The 18332-nt window shown below is 38.0% G+C and overlaps 1 protein-coding gene across 1 annotated transcript; it reads left to right on the forward strand.

The window, feature by feature from the left end:
- Positions 1–7209: 7209 nt before the first annotated feature.
- On the forward strand, positions 7210–17768 carry LOC307125595 (tetraspanin-15). The gene is made up of 8 exons (XM_079815568.1): positions 7210–7571; positions 9487–9672; positions 11419–11493; positions 11577–11672; positions 13409–13525; positions 14846–14896; positions 15329–15445; positions 17385–17768. Exons 1-8 carry the CDS (start codon positions 7485–7487, stop codon positions 17685–17687), a joined length of 1032 nt encoding a protein of 343 aa, XP_079671694.1. The 5' UTR covers positions 7210–7484; the 3' UTR covers positions 17688–17768.
- Positions 17769–18332: the final 564 nt, after the last annotated feature.

Genomic DNA, 18332 nt, shown 5'->3' on the forward strand with positions numbered 1-18332 from the left:
TAATTACTTGTTATGATGCGTTGGGGACAGTTCCTTTTGACACCAATTGATTTACCTATACCAAGTCATTTCAATTTTGACAAGTAGGCTAATTCAAGTTCATGGTCTCCCCCTGGCGGTTCCATCTGAATGCGCGTTCAATTTAAGATCAATCAGCCAGTCTGTTAAGACAATGTACAATAATGTAGAGTATACACAACTTTTCAGTTTAATCTGAACAGCTACAGAATCAGCTGAAACCCTGGCTGCAAGCTAACGTTAGCCCATCCTCAGTGGCGTGCCATACCTTGCTGATGCTCTGAATGGCCACAAATCCCTATCCATGTTCCAACATTTAGTGGAAAGCCTTCCAAGAAGAGTGTAAGCTGTTATGGCTGCAAAGGGAGGGATTAGTGCTTTTTTTTGGCGTGTTTTAAATGTTCAACAAGACATGGGAACATCAGTGTGATGTGTGTCAGCCTGACATGCTGTTCCACTTCATCCCAACGTGTTCGCTGGGATTCATGTCTGGACTTTGTGTTGGCCCTTCTCTTCCACATCAGACACAATAAATCATTTCTGTATGGATGGCGCTCTGTAAAGGGCCATTCACTGCCATCATGCAGCATACAGAATTTGTGCATTATTCAAGAATGTGTCCATAATAAAGGGATGTGTCCTTTAAAGAGCAATTTTTCAGCATTTTAGTGAATCATTCAATTTCTTTTATTTATTTATTTATTTTGGAATTTGAAAGGGGACCTATTATGCAAAATTCACTTTTACATGGTGTTTGAACATAAATGTGTGTCGCCAGTGTGTATACACAACCACTCTATAATGGTAAAAATCCCCCCACTCCTCTTTTTTAAATCCCATAAATCATAAGCAGTGTCTCAGAACAAGCCGTTTGCAGATTCTAGCATTTGTGACATCACATGCTTAGGTCCCGCCCACGACTAACCCTATAGAGACAGAGTAGCGCGTCTTAATCTGAAAACCACGTCCACCGGGAGTGGGGCAATCCAACCCTCTCTATTGACTTTGTATTGTGTGAAGCTGCCTCCTTGTCATTTCTGACTTATATAACAAATAACAAATAACAGAACAATGCCTAAAAGCTGCTGTGTGACAGGGTGTACAGCAAACAAGCTAAAACTCAGAACTAAGTTTTTATAAGCTGTCGACCCAAAAAAATAAGCTGTTGACCCTGTCTTTTGTTAGAAGAAAGAAATGACAAGAAGGCAGCTTCATGCAATACAAAGGCCCTGTCCCAAATGGCACACTTCATGTGCACCTTCGGTCTTGTGGACTTACAATGACCGCTCAATGTAGTTTCAAAGCACTTCGATAGGCTTCAGAGGCTCTGCTTGATCCCAGATGAGGAATAGGGTCTTATCTAGCGAAACGATCTGTCATTTTAAAAAAATACATTAAAAATTAATATAGGTTGTTCAAAATTGTTCATCTTGCGCAGCTCTGCGAGGAGTTAAGGATGACGTAATCACGCCCCCGTGTTTACAAGCGCTTGTGCGAAGACTAATACAAGCCCCCTTTAGCCAAAAAAAGGTCAAACAACGATATCGGACGTTTTTGACATTGAAAATGTAGTGTTTTTGGTAAAGGGCATTTGGGATCACGCAGAGCCTCTGAAGCCCATCGAAGCACTTTGAAACTGCGTTGATTTGGACCTTCAGCATTTTGGTTGCAATTGAAAACCATTATATGATTAAAAATCCTGGAAAGTTTTCTTCCGAAAACTTAATTTCTTTTCGACTGAAGAAATAAAGACATGAACATCTTGGATGAGATGTGGGTGAGTAAATTATCAGGAAATTTTCATTTTGGGGTCAACTAATCCTTTAAGTCCACGAGACCGTAGGGTGTCCCGTTTGTCATTTTAGGTCTCAGAAGGGTGCTCGCGAGTCGATTTGCGCCCTTGATGTACACTTCGGCCGAGCCAGCACTGGTGTCAGTCAAAGCAGCATTACGTCGTGGAAGTGCAGACTTAGAGGAAGACTGTGAGGGTTTAGGGTGCCATAGGGTTGCCCTGTGTGGGCGTGGCCTAAATGCGCTCTGTCTCTATTAGACCCCGCCCTGAGTGAGCTGTGCAGTCCATGTTTATCTCCTCGCCATTTAACAGCAGCATTCAAGAAATATATTTTTTATTAAAGAGCAGTGACTGATTTTCTGTTTGTTTGTTTTTTGTTGTTGTTTGATTCATATTAACAGCATATACAGCAGTAGGTATTGTATATTAGGCTGCTTTCTCTTTAATACACAGATCTAATATGCACATGTAATTTCTTTACTTGCTGTTTATGTTCACGGACTTAACCAACTGTTTATTTGAATTCTGTGTTTTTGACATAACCTTATGTGTATTTGACAGTTTAAACACAATAACAAGTGAAAGAGTTTAATACTCATGGGACGCTCCGTCTGACATCCAGCTTTCTGTGAGTGTGATTCGGGTGTGTGCGCTCAGAAAACCGTTAATCAGAAGTTTAGACTGATATCAAGACATGATGTCTCCCTTAGGAGAAATTTGTTTTAGAGAACTGCTACAACATCAACGCACAACACATATAACATACAACATTAACAACCATTCTAATCCTATAACCCTGCATCATAACAACGATACATACCATTAAAATAATTAGTTACATAAAAAAAGGAGAAAAAAAAGACATGGCTTTAAAATGCATGCAGATAATGAACTTTCATGTTGATGAATAACTGCAATGTCATGTGAGCATGATGGTAATCAAAGCCAAACAGATGTTTTAGGGTGTGTTCACATGCTTGGTTTGATTAAAACGAACCCTGGTGTGATTGTTCTATTAGTGGGGTTCGTTTGAAGAGTGAACGCTGCCAACCGAACCCTGGTGCGCACCAAACAAGCGGACCGAGACCACTGAAAAGATGGGTCATGGTCCGCTTACAAGCGAACTCTGGTGCAGTTCAAATGATATATGAATGCAACATGGACCAAAGACATGTAAACGACCCAAAGACAGGAAGATTAGACCCTAAAAAGGACAGAATGCTCACGCATATTTTTAATTTTTTTTGCCATCACAGTTTGGTACAGACCCTTAGAACCTTGTTTCCTCGCAGCAGATCTTCGTTTGTGTGTGTGACGGAGGAATTCCTGACGGTGTTTTGACTCCTTTACACATTTTGTAAGCTCTTCATGAGTTCTCAGCTGGTCAAAATACCATCATATGCAGGCTACGCACATACAAAGAGCACATTTATCCCAGCACACAGCATTGGTTTGGATGTTCGGTAAGTTCCGTATTTAAATAGGCAGTGCGTCATAAAAAACTGACCAATCAGGTTGTGAACATATCTCTATATGCCTTTAGGTTCGGTGATGCCAATCTAAATGCTAAGCGGACCAGGACTAAATGTTTTTTTGTTTTTTTTGGTCAGGTGGCAACCTATCACGACACCATGCTTGAATTTACTGAGTTCCTGAGAGCATTCTTTCACAAATGTTTGTAGAAGCAGTCTGCATGCCCATCAAAGCTGGGACCAAGATGGGTCTTGTGCGTGTTGCCCACTTGAGTCCCACCTAGTGGCAATTGCAATCCAAAATGAAATCCATCTGGGCAATTAACGTGGGGCCATTATAGGACCCGCGGACAATCCTGGGCCCCATTTTCATGGGGCTACCCATCCACGGAGGCCATCCCTAAACTCTCTGCGCCAGCCTGGCCTCCTGAATGGTCTGTGCCGCTCTGGCCTCCTAAACGGTCTGCGCCGCCATGGTCCCCTGAGCTGCCTGCGCCGCCATGATCCCTTGAATTGCCTATGCCTCCCTAGCTTCCTGTTCTGCCTCAGTCTCCAGGCCCTCTTCCACTCCACGGGTCTGGCCCTCCGTCCCTCCTGGACTCTTTTTTCATGTGGAGCGTCTGGAATCCGCTCCTTAAGCGGGGGGCGCTGTCATGATCCCAGCCTGTGTTTCCCTGTCTTGTGAGGACTTTTTTTATTTCCTGTCCTGTGCCATGTTTTGTAGTTTTTGTTTAGTTTTTCATATTGATTAGTCTCCCCAGGTGTGCCTGCACACTGTTTCACTAAGAGCCCGAACACATGTGGTTTAGTGCATGTCTGTGACCACAAATAAAAAGGAGAAGACGTGGCTTTTGATTCTTGTTGACATTTAATTCAAAATATTGTTCATTACAGATCGGTTATTTTGCACTCCTGACATAAATTAAGAAATGAATGTCAACGCTTGCAGGTTCGCCGTGCGATTTCTCAAGTTCATTTTACTTTACCGAACCTTTGTAGCAATGGCTTCCACAGACGGCATCCCAGTTACAGCTCGCTCAGCGCCCTTCCTTCGTATCAGCACGACCATCCGCCTCGGCTGTTCCACCGCAGATTATCGGTCTTTACCCACACGAGAGTAATCCAGGGAGCACCTTCACGACAAGCTGAAAACAACACCTCACTTTCCTCCTTGACTTTTACGCACGCTGCTTCCTAAACTTCACCGTGTCTCAACAATAATGATGGAAGACGACAGAAGTGACTGTCTCATGCATAATAACTAAATTATATTTTATGCATACTACAGCGCAGTGATTGGATTGAATGAGCTATATGTTGAGAATCGCTCGAAACGGTCGACGTCAGCATGTTCTACCAGCCGAAAGTACACAATGACGTCAGCTTTTGTGACGTTGCTCTGACTCAGCTTTTCGAACCGGAAGACAGAAATCGTTCTGGAAAAATGCAAAAATAACTATTTTTCACATATGAATAACATTAATGAGTACCCTTTAGTGTTTTCAATGATGTGCAGCCTATACATATCTGTTTACATCTCAAAAAAAGTGTTTTGGGCTTTCATGACCCTTTAAACCTCTGTGCTTCAGTTGTTGGGTGTCGGTCGTTGCTCCTGTATGTGTGTTCCTGTTGTTGCGCTCCTGCCTGTTTTTGGATACCCTTGTTCTCGGATTTATGTTGATGTTGTTTGTTATTAAATCATTCATGCTGCATTTGGATTCTGACTCAGCTTCATCCCTGCTCACACGTGACAATAATATATGATCTGTGGGGTATTTTGAGCTGAAACTTACATTCTGGGGATGGCTGAGCCTTTGATTAATAAGGTTGATTGAGATTTGTGATTATCTGAGTGACATATTGTCTTTCTTTCGTTTTTGCTGACAGGTTTTGTTAATTGCCTTGTTTATTTTTGCTTTAGACATGATTGGTTTCTGTGATTTTAGAAAAGACCAAAGAAAAGATTTATGGTGCCATCTTCTTTTCACTGTTAGAGTTTGTTTTCTTCTTGTAGCCTATAAATAAAAAATCCATAACTCAATGAAAGTACTATACATGCATGCAAATCGCGTTGTTGTAGCCCTCTTTCATGATAATCAATTCAATGGGTTTAGAAGGGTTGGAAAGTCCATCACATGCATTACCTGAATTGCAGATTCCTTCAAGAACCTCTATGGGACTTAGCTTAATTGTGATGTGCCGTTGCAACTCATCAATGTTAATTAACCATGTATCACGACAGACTCTGGGTTGCAGGCAATTTCATCCACACTTGGTACATTTTTTATTTCCTTTTTCCTTTTTTGCATTGTTTTTGTTTTGTTGGTTGTATAAGATATTTTCTGTTATTAAACCAGTCAAGATTGTCTGAAGGAAGTTGGTTCACTCAAAAGATCCAATGCAATGCAGAAAATATAATTTGGCAATCCTTTTAATGCTCTCGTCTTTTTTTTTCAGTCTTGTCTGCACTCTACATTCTTTTTGATCATAGCAACATACTGTAATATCCTCTGGCAAAGAGCTCTGCTCAACAAATCAATATTTGGCTGACCACTGGTTGTCGACAAGAAATAAATCAGAAATTAAATTTTACACACCAACTGTCATCCTCAAGGGTTGAATTTAATGTATACCTTGAGGGGAAAAAAGAGTAAAAGAGAGGGGCTACAACAATTTCATTAATAAAAAAAAATTAAATCCTGACTCAAGCCCAGTGCCCCCTTGATAAATCTGGGCATGCATGTGCAATTTAGGTCTAATTCAAGACTTCGTATAAAAACAAATACATGATTTGTTTTTTATTGTCCATGTTGCAACAGTGAACTGAATATAATGTAGAATGTGGAATGGCAGAAGCAGAAGAAATGCAAATAATATTTGTCATTAATTTATTCATTAAAATATTTATTTTGTAAATCTGTGCCATATTGCACCTGGCTGTTCACCTTTCACAAAGGTGTTTACTATAAGTCCATGAAGACTGAATAGTACACATTTAATAAGAGTGAAGTTATAGAATTCATTCAGGCATCGGTCAATATACATGTCACTCTAAACCATTTTTATATTGATTATTTGCCCTGCAGCAAAAAGCTGGAGAGTTTAAGGACTATGCTGTGAAGAAAAAGACTTTTGAAAAATGTAATTACAACCACAAGCTACCTGAAAGATAATCAATGTCTGTGCTGTGTGTGTATGCCTATAGAAAAAAAAAATAGGATTTTCTCTGATGTATTGTCAGAAGTGAACAACAAGTACCCTAATTATGAGGATTAAAGTTATTGTGACACATTTTAGAGAGATACTTTCTTTCCCGGGCATATTTAAGAGGCTTTAGTTCTACAAGTTGGCCGATCTTCTTTTATAAAAAGTCGTAAGTTGCATAGGTAGGCTATATTTGTGGCAATAGTCAACAATACATTGCATAGGTCAAAATTATTTTATGCCAAAAATCATAAGGATATTAAGTAAAGATCATGTTCCATGAAGGTATTTTGTAAATTTCCTACCGTAACAATGTATTATTATTAGTAATATGCATTGTGTAAGGACTTCATTTGGACAACTTTAAAGGCAATTTTCTCAATATTTAGATTTTTTTTTCACCCTCAGATTCCAGATTTTCTAATAGTTGTATATCGGCCATATATTGTACTATCCCAAAACACCATACATCAACTGAAAGCTTATTTATTCAGCTTTCAGATTATATAAATCTTAATTGAAAAAATATTACCCTTATGACTGGTTTTGTGACCATGGGTCACACATTATCTGTCAACCTAAGAAAGACAAGACATCAAGTGTTTGATGGGAGTCTCGTTTGTATCAAAATCTTATAGAAAGTATGTGATCTGACAAACCACGGTAGCCACAAATCAACCATGTTTACCCATGGTATTTGTCTGTCCCAATTTAATCTGTGCTGGCCCTTTAAAAGGTTTGTTCAGCATGTTGTTTGGCGTGGCGGAAGTTATTATTGGTATAAGAGTTACACCTTCCATTTGCTGATGTGTTTTTCAAAACAATTCAGAGGAGTCGACAGCCAAGTTACATGCTTGACGGAAGTGCTTATTATGTGTTCAGACGGGTCTTAAAACAGCCCGCTCTCTCTCTAAGAACAAAGGTTCATTGAGCCTTAGCGGCATCGGCTATCATCTGAATGCACGGAAAGCTAACTGAACTCAATAAATGCTATCACCATGCCGTCTTACGAAGAATTGAGAAAAACCAATCACTTCTATTATTTCGTTAAATTCTCTCTAAATGTCTATTCAATGCTATTCTCGGTAAGTGTGCGTTTAAACCTAAAGATTTTCTACTACTAGCATTGCTTTGTTTCTCCCTCACCTCACATAAACACACACTTGCCCTGAATGAGTACGCTCATCTGTTTGTGTTAAACATACAGTTTAAGTAGTACTAACTTTGGCCGTGTTTACCGGGAATTTGGGGATACATATTAGCCTCACTTCTTTAAAATGTATTATTCTCAGCTGAGCTTTCTGGCTCAGTAACGTAAAGGAAGTAGACATGCGCCGCTGGCAGATTTAAAGGCACAAGGCGCTGTTATTGTTACTGTAAATGTATGGTGATTTTTTTTTATTTTTATGGTTCCTGTAAATGATTGGTGGCTATAATAATACATAAATTATATAGACTTGTACATAATCCATATTCTTTGCTTTCCCGTCCTATCCAGTCTATATAATATTGCATTGATCTGGATAGGACAGCCTATATAGAAATGTCTATTATTAGGGATGCAAAGTATTGTTTTTTGGTCCATTTTTTTAAAATAAATTGTCAGATATTTATTGACCGGCGAAAATTTAATTTATTCTGCCCATTTTAAGATTTAAATAATCATCTAGTATTAACGTAAAGGGATAGTGATAGATTATGACAAACATGCATTTATAACAGAGTTTTTACTCATTAAACAAAATTAATAAATACAACTATTAATAAAGGTTGCTGTACTTTTGTAATTGCACATCATTACATGTACATGGCACATTACAATATGCGGCCTTAAAGAGACAACAACCTACAAGAGAGAGCGCTGTTAAAGGGTTAAATGTCTGGGATCTCTTCTCTAATGAAGGTTTTTAGAGGCTATTTATCCCTTATTATCCCTTATATAGGCTATTTTATATCCTGATTTTGAGGACATTTTTTAAAAGAGGTAATTATTAATCCATATTTTGAGGTTTTTTTTTTGGTTTTTTTTAACCAAAGTATTTTGGCAGTAATTGGCCATAACAGGTAAATAATTATTGGCTTATCAGTATTGGAAAGAATTAAAAAAGAAATCCTAAAATCTATATATTTCTTTGTTTTGATGTTTGATCTGATTTTGATATTTTAGGTTTCAGGTCTGTAAATTATGTGTTTCTACACAATAATTGGTAATCTGTTGCTATAATAACCACCAACCATTATGATGTATTTATTGAATTCAACAAGGAACACTGTATTCTTCTTGACTCACTAGCCAGAGTGTTCTGTCTTCTCACAAGAAATGCAATAAGTCAGTGCCTTATGGGTGTATATTTACTATGATGGTGTTTTGGAACATGATGATACAAGCAGAAAAGCCTCTCAGGATACTCTTCAATTCTCTTTCCATTTTTCTTTCTCCCCTTCTCTTGGCTTGGCTTGTAGCCTTTACACTTGCACATCACCAAAACACCACCATCTATCAATTAACAGAAAATAATTGAAGATGTCAGGAGTCTGAAATTGACAGATAACAAAGTTAATCAGCCAACCAGGCTTATTCAATTAACCATCTAGAAAGAACAGTCAGGAAAGAAAATTGAAAATGAAGTGGTTTCAGTTAGCATGCTTTGTACTAATGTAGTTTTTTGTTATGATACAAATTGGTATTAAGGCTGCTTCATCAATCTTCTTTATGATTTGCGTCATTCCATTGACATTGTTTGTGCATTTTAGCTAAGCACTCTGAGAATTACATCTGTCATCTTAGGAATTAATGTAAGGAGCGCAAATTATACAGTACATTGTTGAATTAGATGACTGATCTGCATGACTTGGTTGTGCATCGAAACATTGATTTCAACGTCATATCTTTGATGCATGTCTAGTCGAGTCATGTAAACGTAATGTTATGAAATTATGAAAGCTGATGTGACTTGTACAGATGTTTTACCAAACCTATAACTGTCCCTGTCCCCTCAGTTGCTTGGTCTGTGCGTGCTATGTATTGGAGTGTATGCAGAAGTGGAGAGACAGAAAAATCGCACCCTGGAGGGGGTGTTTTTGGCTCCTGCTGTGGTTCTCATACTGCTGGGACTCGTCATGTTTACTGTGTCTGTGATGGGGATGGTGGGATCCCTCAGGGACAACAAGACTCTCCTGCACATGGTGAGTGTTGCTTGTCTTATCATATGTACTGTATGTGGGCCAAGCTTCTACTATTTTATGATATTTTAGCTTGTAACTTAAAAGAATAGTTCACCCAAAAATGAAAATTCTGTCATCAATTACTCACCCTCATGTCTTGCCAAACCATAAGACTTTTGTTCATCTTCGGAATGCAAATGAAGATATATTTAATGAAATCTAAGAGATTCCTGTCCCTCTGTTGAAAGTCTGTTCACCCGAATCTCTGATGCTTCAAAACGGTCATAAAGAGATCAAAAATGAATCCATATGAATTGAGCGGATTAATCCAACACTTGTGAATAGATATGATCGCTTTCTATGATGAACAGATTTAATTTATGCTCTAATTCACATATAAACATTCATCAACAAACATAAACAGAAGCTCAACCGTACTTGATTAATGCGCAAGAACAAACCTCATTGGTTCTTGCAGAAGCTTGAAAGTGCTGGTGTAATACATAAGGAATAATTGACGATGGGCCGAATTATTAGAAACATTAATACAAATTTTTTTTAAATTCTATTAATTCAACGGTCCAGAGTCAATTATTCTGCGTATACTAAAGTTACTATACCTCAAAACATTGTTCAAATGGTTTATTTCAAGACATTTGTCAGGTTTTGTCCGTAAATAAATCTTGTGTGCAGGACTATTTTCTTATGTATCTAAACCCAAGCCTCAATTGCTAATTCCAAAACGTCATTTTAGAGCTAGTAATGGAGGTTTGAGTCACTGATAGCTGACAGTTATTAATGCAGTGAGTTATTAGAGAGAGAGAGAGAGAGAAAGAGAGAGAGCGCGTATGTGAATTACCTCAGTTTGTGCGTCTCTTTCAATGGTGATCGGCAGCAGCGTCTACTAATACAAACCTGTAAGAACAGCGCTTTTATTACCTCACTAGTGAGAAATGTCATGTAGCTTTTAAGTTTTATTCTATTTTACTGATAAAATCGTCAGAGTCGTGCTGATAACACGTTTCTGTGTGAGTCTTTGTCCGCACTGTGTGTGTTCATCTGAGTGGAAGAGCAGATAGAGCGGGAGAATGAGAGTGTGTGCTTTCCGTACTCAATAAAACATAATTTTGTCGTAAAAAACATGGACATAGTTTGCTGTTTTTATCCTATCGTTTACTATATTTATTTGCTTGGTCAGTGTCGTTGTGGGTTTTGGTTCTTTTGCTGCTGTAGGCTGTAAGCACCTTTGAAATAACTGAAATCATTTGCCGTAGTTATATGGAACTGTAATGCGGTCAAGACCTGCCTGGAACTACTTTAGCCGTGCATTTCCCTGAAAATAATTGCACACCTTAGAACGTTCGCCAACCAATCGGATTCAAGCATTCGACAACCCCGTAGTATAAATGAGAATGAATACCTGAGCTTCCTTATGCCAAATTTGCATGCACTATGTTGTGCACAGAGTTTATATAAATGTGAATAAAATCCTAAATTAAATCTGTTCATAAAGCGATTGTGTCTCTTCAGAAGACTTTGATTAAACCGCTCAATTCGTATGGCTTTATTTTACAATCTCTTTATGTTTTGAAGCATCAGAGTTTTGGGTGAATAAACTTTCAATGGAGGCACAGAAATCTTTCAAATTTCATTAAAAAATATATTAATTTGTGTTCCAAAGATGAACGAAAGTCTTAGAATGATATGAGGGTGAGTAAATGACTTTTTTTTGATAACCCAACCCTTTAAATGAACCTTTCCATGCAGTTCCTGTGCGTGCTGTGTGTTTTGCTGGCTCTCCAGGCTGTTGCCCTCATCATTGCCCTGATCTTTGAAAAGACGGTAAGACATGATGAACATTGAGAGCTGAGAGAATGTTGTTGTACGGTTTGTTGTTAATGAGTCCAAATTTTCTCCGTCTTTAGACAATCAAATTATTTCAGAAGAGTATACGTGAGGGAATCAAGCACTACTATGATGACCTGGACTTCAAAAACATATTGGACTACGTGCAAGAGAAGGTTGTTCACTGAACTGTTTTATTACTAGAACCTAAGTGAATTATACACCCACCCTAATATGGTCTACATCAAGTCCGCCATAAATAATGTCCATCTTTCTAGCAGAAACACATAGTATGTATCAATTAAAGTCCCTTTCATGCATGTAATCTCATAAACATAACAGTTTTCTCATAGCAGATGTCGCAACACGGCACCTGCATCATAAACGGTCAAAAATTTCTGGTTCTGTAATCCAGCTTTGTACACATTTTTTATATGGCATTCATTTTTTTATACTTATTCAGTAAAGACACATTACATTGATCAAAAGTGAATTGCGATTAAACTGTCAAATGCACACAAGGTTATGTCGGAAACACACAAAGTTCACATGAAAACAGTTGGTTATGTCTGTGCACGTATGCAGCAAGTACAGAAATGTTGTGTGTATATTAGATCTGTGAAAGCAGTTTAATATGCAGTACCTACTGCTATATCTGCTGTTAATATGAATCAAACAACAAAAGAAACAGAAAATCACTCACTGCTCTTGATTGACACACATTTATGTTCAAACACCATGTAAAAGTGAAATTTGCATAATATGTGCCCTTTAAACATATTTTGCTGGACTTTAATACTTTTACCCCTTTGAGAAACATGTTTATTCTGTTGATACTTTTGAAAAGGTTTTTAACCAAGTAAATCCAAATTTAGTCTTAAAGGGTTAGTTCACCCAAAAATGAAAATTCTGTCATTAATTACTCACCCTCATGTCGTTGGACACCCGTAAGACCTCCGTTCATATTCGGAACACAAATGAAGATATTTTAGTTGAAAGCTGATGGCTGAGAAAGGCTTCAGTCAGGCCTCCATTGGCATTCAGTACATTGACACTTCCAAGATCCATGAAAGGCACTTAAAACGTCGTTACAAAGTCTATCTCACCACAGTGGCTCTACAATAATCATACAATGCGACGACAATAGTTTTTGTGCGCAAAAAAAAATCAAAATAACACCTTTATCCAACTTGTTCTTGTCTTCCGTGTGCGCCTCCACGACGCATGCGCGAGAATATGACGCAGATCCGGCGTTCGGACAGATGACCCAGAAGCGATTTGTTTACGAGCAGAGGAAGACGCGCGTGTCTAAGCTGTTGGATTCTACATTGATCGATCGTGCTTTAGGTCTCGGCGTAGTGCTCAAAATGGGGCTTAAGTGTGTATTTCATCGATTCCCGAACACCGGCGCTACGTCATATTCTCGCGCATGCGTCGTGGAGGCGCACACGGAAGACAAGAACAAGTTGGATAAAGGTGTTATTTTGATTTTTTTTTGCGCACAAAAACTATTGTCGTCGCATTGTATGATTATTGTAGAGCCACTGTGGTGAGATAGACTTTGTAACGACGTTTTAAGTGCCTTTCATGGATCTTGGAAGTGTCAATGTACTGAATGCCAATGGAGGCCTGTGTGAAGCCTTTCTCAGCCATCAGCTTTCAACTAAAATATCTTCATTTGTGTTCCGAATATGAACGGAGGTCTTACGGGTGTCCAACGACATGAGGGTGAGTAATTAATGACAGAATTTTCATTTTTGGGTGAACTAACCCTTTAAGGTTTTTAGCAAAAATGTAATCTTAAACATCTTATTTATTTTTATTTTTTGAATAACTAAACCTGGCTCTCGCCATGAACATAGCCATAGAAGCTGGAATGGAATAATAATAACTCTTTGGTTTGTCTTTTCAGTTTTCTTGTTGTGGGGGAGATGAGTACAAGGATTGGGACGTAAACCAGTACCACTTCTGCAATGGCACGAGTCCTTTGGCCTGCGGTGTTCCATACACCTGCTGCATCCGTCAAAGTGTTAGTCATTCCGTGCACTTCTTTCAGTCACGATACATTAATCATGCATATGTCGCCCCTGCGCACAGCAAAGGTGTTTTTCATGATTTTGCTAGTAATCTTTTCTCGCCGAAGAGAATGTACTTTTCTTTTTTTTGCAACCGAAGCAGTCTGACCCACAGGTCTGTGAGAGTAGGGAGCTGATTTCTGGGCTTTTTTTCTGCTGGGTTAGAGAGCTTTCTAGTAAATGCTGTTCTCCATGAGTCAGTGGAGAGTGCATCATAATGGAGAGGATTTAATTTGCCTGCCCTGTGCTGCATAGAGTCTCTTCTACTGTTTATGAGTGCCTCTCTCTCTCTCTCTCTCTCTCTCTCTCTCTCTCTCTCTCTCTCGGAGTTAATGAATGCTGATTGGGCACTAATACACTGTTCTCCTTTTGGTATGACAGCTCACTATGCAGTGAGAGCGCACAGGCCTTTTCAGGCTAAGAATGAAATGCCACCCCCATGAGAAAGGCTTCCTTAGCATATTCTTTATACCCCGTCCAATTATTTTCCATTCTCATCCTAGGTAATGTAGATATATTTAGCCTAATGTGAGACAGAGTTTTATCTTCCATTTAATATCAGATCATTAATCTGTGTTTCAGATATTTGACTTTAGCTGTTCCCCTTATTAAGTGCAATCCTAATGGCACAAAATGGCACAAGAAATGTAGTAAATAAAGGCCATTCAGTAAATGAACTATACCTAGTTGCAGATGCTCAGGATTCTGCTGATTTCTGTAGCATTGTTCGCCCAGGTTTTGATGGAAAAAAATGTGTTAAAAAAATGATGTAATGTGCTGTTATCAGAAAATATTTATGGCATAATGGGCCTTAAAATTCGGTGTAAATCTGAGGAAATGACACTTTCTTCACCCTGTTCCCTTACTACCGAAGCCCCACTGGTGTTCTCCATCTATTTCAAACGGCATCATCTTATAATATGGCATCTGGTAGCTGTTGCCGACCTGTTTTGAGAAAACAGAGGTGAAATGTCACATGGTTTGGAATGTATGAGAGGAATTGGACTGTGCTTTTGGGAGCTGGGATGTTTACAGCCTATTTGTAATCGGATTAGATGAGCTCCCTGTTCATCAGTCCTATTACAGATTCCATCACTGCAATGACCCTCTGCTTTAAAGGTTACATCAACATGGTTATAAGTGTGTGCTGGAATTCCATATAGGATTCTGTAATATGACATTCATTTTAAGGGTCAAAGGTCATCAGAACACGCAAGAATATGCAAGTTACTAATGTGTGTGTGTGTGTGTGTGTGTGTGTGTGTTTTTATCAGGTCGGAGAAGTTGTGAACACACTTTGTGGCTACAAAACTCTAAATAAGCAGGTAAGTAGAGCTCTCTGGGGTCTCATTTTAAGTCCACATTCTTGTAATGGCCTGCAACCAGCCATCACTGACTGATGTTAAATGCCTTGCATCACTTTACGAAATACACACTCATATCTAGTGATGCATTCGGAGAGAATCATTTGATGGACTTTGACACATGAAATTATCTTTAAAGGAGGAGCTGTGACAGGAAAACAAAACCTCCGATAGCCATTTCGAGTGCATCCATCTATAATGGTGGCTCAATCCTTTGTTTTTTCCATAGATAAAAACCAAGCAAATCACATCAGAGCCATTACGAGCACCACCTCCATTATGCCATTACGATGGACTTTAGTTGTGATATTTTAACTTTGTTTCTGTCATAGAATCAGAGCATTACCTGTCACCTGAAACATTTTGCTTTCTTTTTTTATCTCCGTATTACAGCGTGAAGCTGTAGATGGCATAATTCATGTGCGTGGCTGCATACATGCTGTGAACCTGTGGATGGGGGACAACATTGGTGCTACTATTGGAATTTGCTGTGCGGTTGGACTGCCACAGGTTTTTGAATCATCGTTCCCTTCTTGTGCTTCCTGTTTATTACTTATATCATAATCCGTAAATTTATGTATCTCTTCATCATGTACCTTTCCCTCTGCACTTTTTTTTTTTAATCTCCCCTGCCATTCCACATTTCCATTTTGATTGCCTACTACCTATTCTGTTTGACTCTTCCCTCATTAAAGACTCCTCTGCCAAACAATAAATTATAGAAAATGGGCATCTGCACTGACCAGATGCAAATACCCAAAGAGGGGTGCATAACTCTTGGAGAAGCTGGTGCCAAGTTTTGCTAAAGGGCAAACTTGAAAACTTTATTTTATAATATAACCAGCCTGCTGTCTCTCTTTCTCTCTTTCTGTCTCATCTTGCCCCTTGCTGAGTTGAGGGAAGAGATCATATTAAATGCAGCCACATGGCTGTGCTGCCACATTCCTCCAATTAATGCATTAATCCTCTAATTAGAGCAGAGGAACAGCCCATTTACACAAATATGATGGAATCTGGTAAATTGCGGTATGGTTGCATTAGTGATCTGCTTCTCTATGTGCACAGCAATGCTGTATATTGGATCATTTTTAAATAAAAAATAACTAAAATGAACAAAATTCATTTTACGACCACTTATAATCGAAGTGTATAACACTTATACACTTCGATTAAAAAGTTTTTCCACTACCATTGAACTCAGTGTCAGTAAGAATTTTTTATGTTTTTGAAATAAGTCTCATGCTCACAAACTGCACACACTTTTTTGATCAAAAATACAGTAAAATTGTAATATTGTGAATATTATTATAAATTAAAATGGTTTTCTATTTTAACTGTCTTAACTGTCACCCCCCTTTATAAGAATAGACGTGAAAATGCAAACTTAAATGGTTGTAATTCAAAAATATTTTGGAACATAGACCTATTTTTGGTCTTGTTTTAAAGCAGACACTCAGCAGATAATTTCTGAAGAAAATGAAAGTATGAAAAGTTATGGAAGTTTAAATTTACTGTAAATCAAATGTATACTGTAGTAAACATTTTCGTATTTTATATAAAATACATATTTTACAAAATATTTTTATTATACAATCAAAGCCAACCAGGTTGTGTTTCAAATTTAAAGTTGATATCAGTCACTATGAGATTTTGTTTAGGCGCTGTAATACATAATACATTTCTGTCCAAATATAATTTTTTATCACAAAATAGTCACAAAAGTATGGAACCTTGAGGCTCAGACCTTTCTCGACGATATGCGTTTTTTCAAGATTAAAAAGGGTTTTGATTATAAAGTATTTAAAATAAATGTTGTAATATGAAACCTGACACCGCCCAGTAGGGAACCAAGTAAAATAATTCAAAGTACCGTTTTCATGGCAACGCAATGTCCAATTTCAAAATGGTTTTCAAATGATGAATTTTGAGTTCGTAATGTATGATAATTACTAAAATATGATATTTTAAAAAAAAAAGACCGGGACGGGTGACAGTTAAGGGTTTAATATATTTTAAAATTATATATTAAACCCTTAAAGAGGCATTTTAAGCAGCCTTTACTCCAGTCTATAGTGTCACATGATCCTTCAGAAGTCATTCTAATATGCTGATTTGCTGCTCAAGAAACATTTCTTTTCAGGATTCTTTAATGAATAGACAGTTAAAAAGAATAGTATTTAGAATTCTTTGAAATCTTTTGTAACATTATAAACGTCTTTCACTTTTGATCAACTTAATGTGTCCTTGCTTAATTTCTTAAAAAATATTTACAAACTGATTACTAACTAATGAGTAAATAAAAAAAATACTGACTTGCATTCATCAACATGCAGAAACATACTGGTGTGTAACCAGCTGTATGTTTCACCTGCAGATAAGGTGTAAACCATTTTTTAGAAATCCATCTAAAAAAAACACCTCTTGATTACAACTTTAATGTTTCTTTCAGCTTCTTGGTATTCTCTTGAGCTGTATCTTCTGGAATCTTTTGGTGGAGATGAGTGAGTCTGGAGACATGGTGGACTTTAAGTTCCTAAAACGTCGTTTTGAGTACAGCGAACTGGACCTCTCGGGTGCTGGATGGTGTATGTGTTTACCTCGTGACGAAGGATACCTGCCTGTACCTGTAGCAGAGCCCATCCCTTTCGACCTGGAACAAGAACAGCCCAAAATAGCCTTTACGCATTCCCAACTAGAGAGCCGAGGACCTGGGTCAGGTGTGGGAATGGATGAAGTGGACAATCGAGCTTAAGAACCACAAAGAAAACAGTCGCATCTTAAGCATATTGTTTTTTTATTATTGTGATTTGTATATAAAAAAGGTTTGCCCTTGCACTGTGTTAAGATAAAGTGAGTTAGTTGCACTACATGTTGGAAAAAATGTTTTTAGGCATGAAAAAGGAGAGGTTTGTATAAAGCATTTGGTAGAGGGAATCAAGGTAGGAGATCTCCACAGGCTTGTATTATCAAACTTTTAAGAACATATCACTTCAAATGCTGTTTACATAGTCAGTTATTTTTCACCATTTTGATTAATTCTGTGTCTTATGGGATTAAGGGAGTTTGACTTGTTTTATTGGTCATATTGTCATTTTATAAGGTACATAGAAATGATTCTATTAATTAATTGTTGGCAATCAATTTTTAAAATGTTTTTAAAATAATGTTTTTTTGGCCATATAAGCCCATATTTCAATGAGTTCAAGGAAACTGGCACTGCATGAAAAAAGGTGTATCCGGACCAGGATACTCCTGTATACACTGCTGAAATTCGGAAGAATCCAGGAGTATACTGGCCGGATAGGTCAAATTCCATGGATCCGTATATGTCCGTATTCATCCGAAATGGTACCAAATCGGATGTATGTTGTGCCCGTATACTCCCATGCTACAGCCA

Source organism: Gobio gobio, assembly GCF_949357685.1.
Source record: "Gobio gobio genome assembly, chromosome: 4".
In the NCBI taxonomy this organism is placed as follows: Eukaryota; Metazoa; Chordata; class Actinopteri; order Cypriniformes; family Gobionidae; genus Gobio; species Gobio gobio.

Bases quoted from the DNA above. Each gene is read 5' to 3' on its own strand.
- LOC307125595 (XM_079815568.1), top strand. From the start codon at position 7,485: ATGCCGTCTTACGAAGAATTGAGAAAAACCAATCACTTCTATTATTTC. The intron at 9,673-11,418 runs GTGAGTGTTGCT...CTTTCCATGCAG, and splicing joins ACAAGACTCTCCTGCACATG to TTCCTGTGCGTGCTGTGTGT. The intron at 13,526-14,845 runs GTTAGTCATTCC...TGTTTTTATCAG, and splicing joins CCTGCTGCATCCGTCAAAGT to GTCGGAGAAGTTGTGAACAC.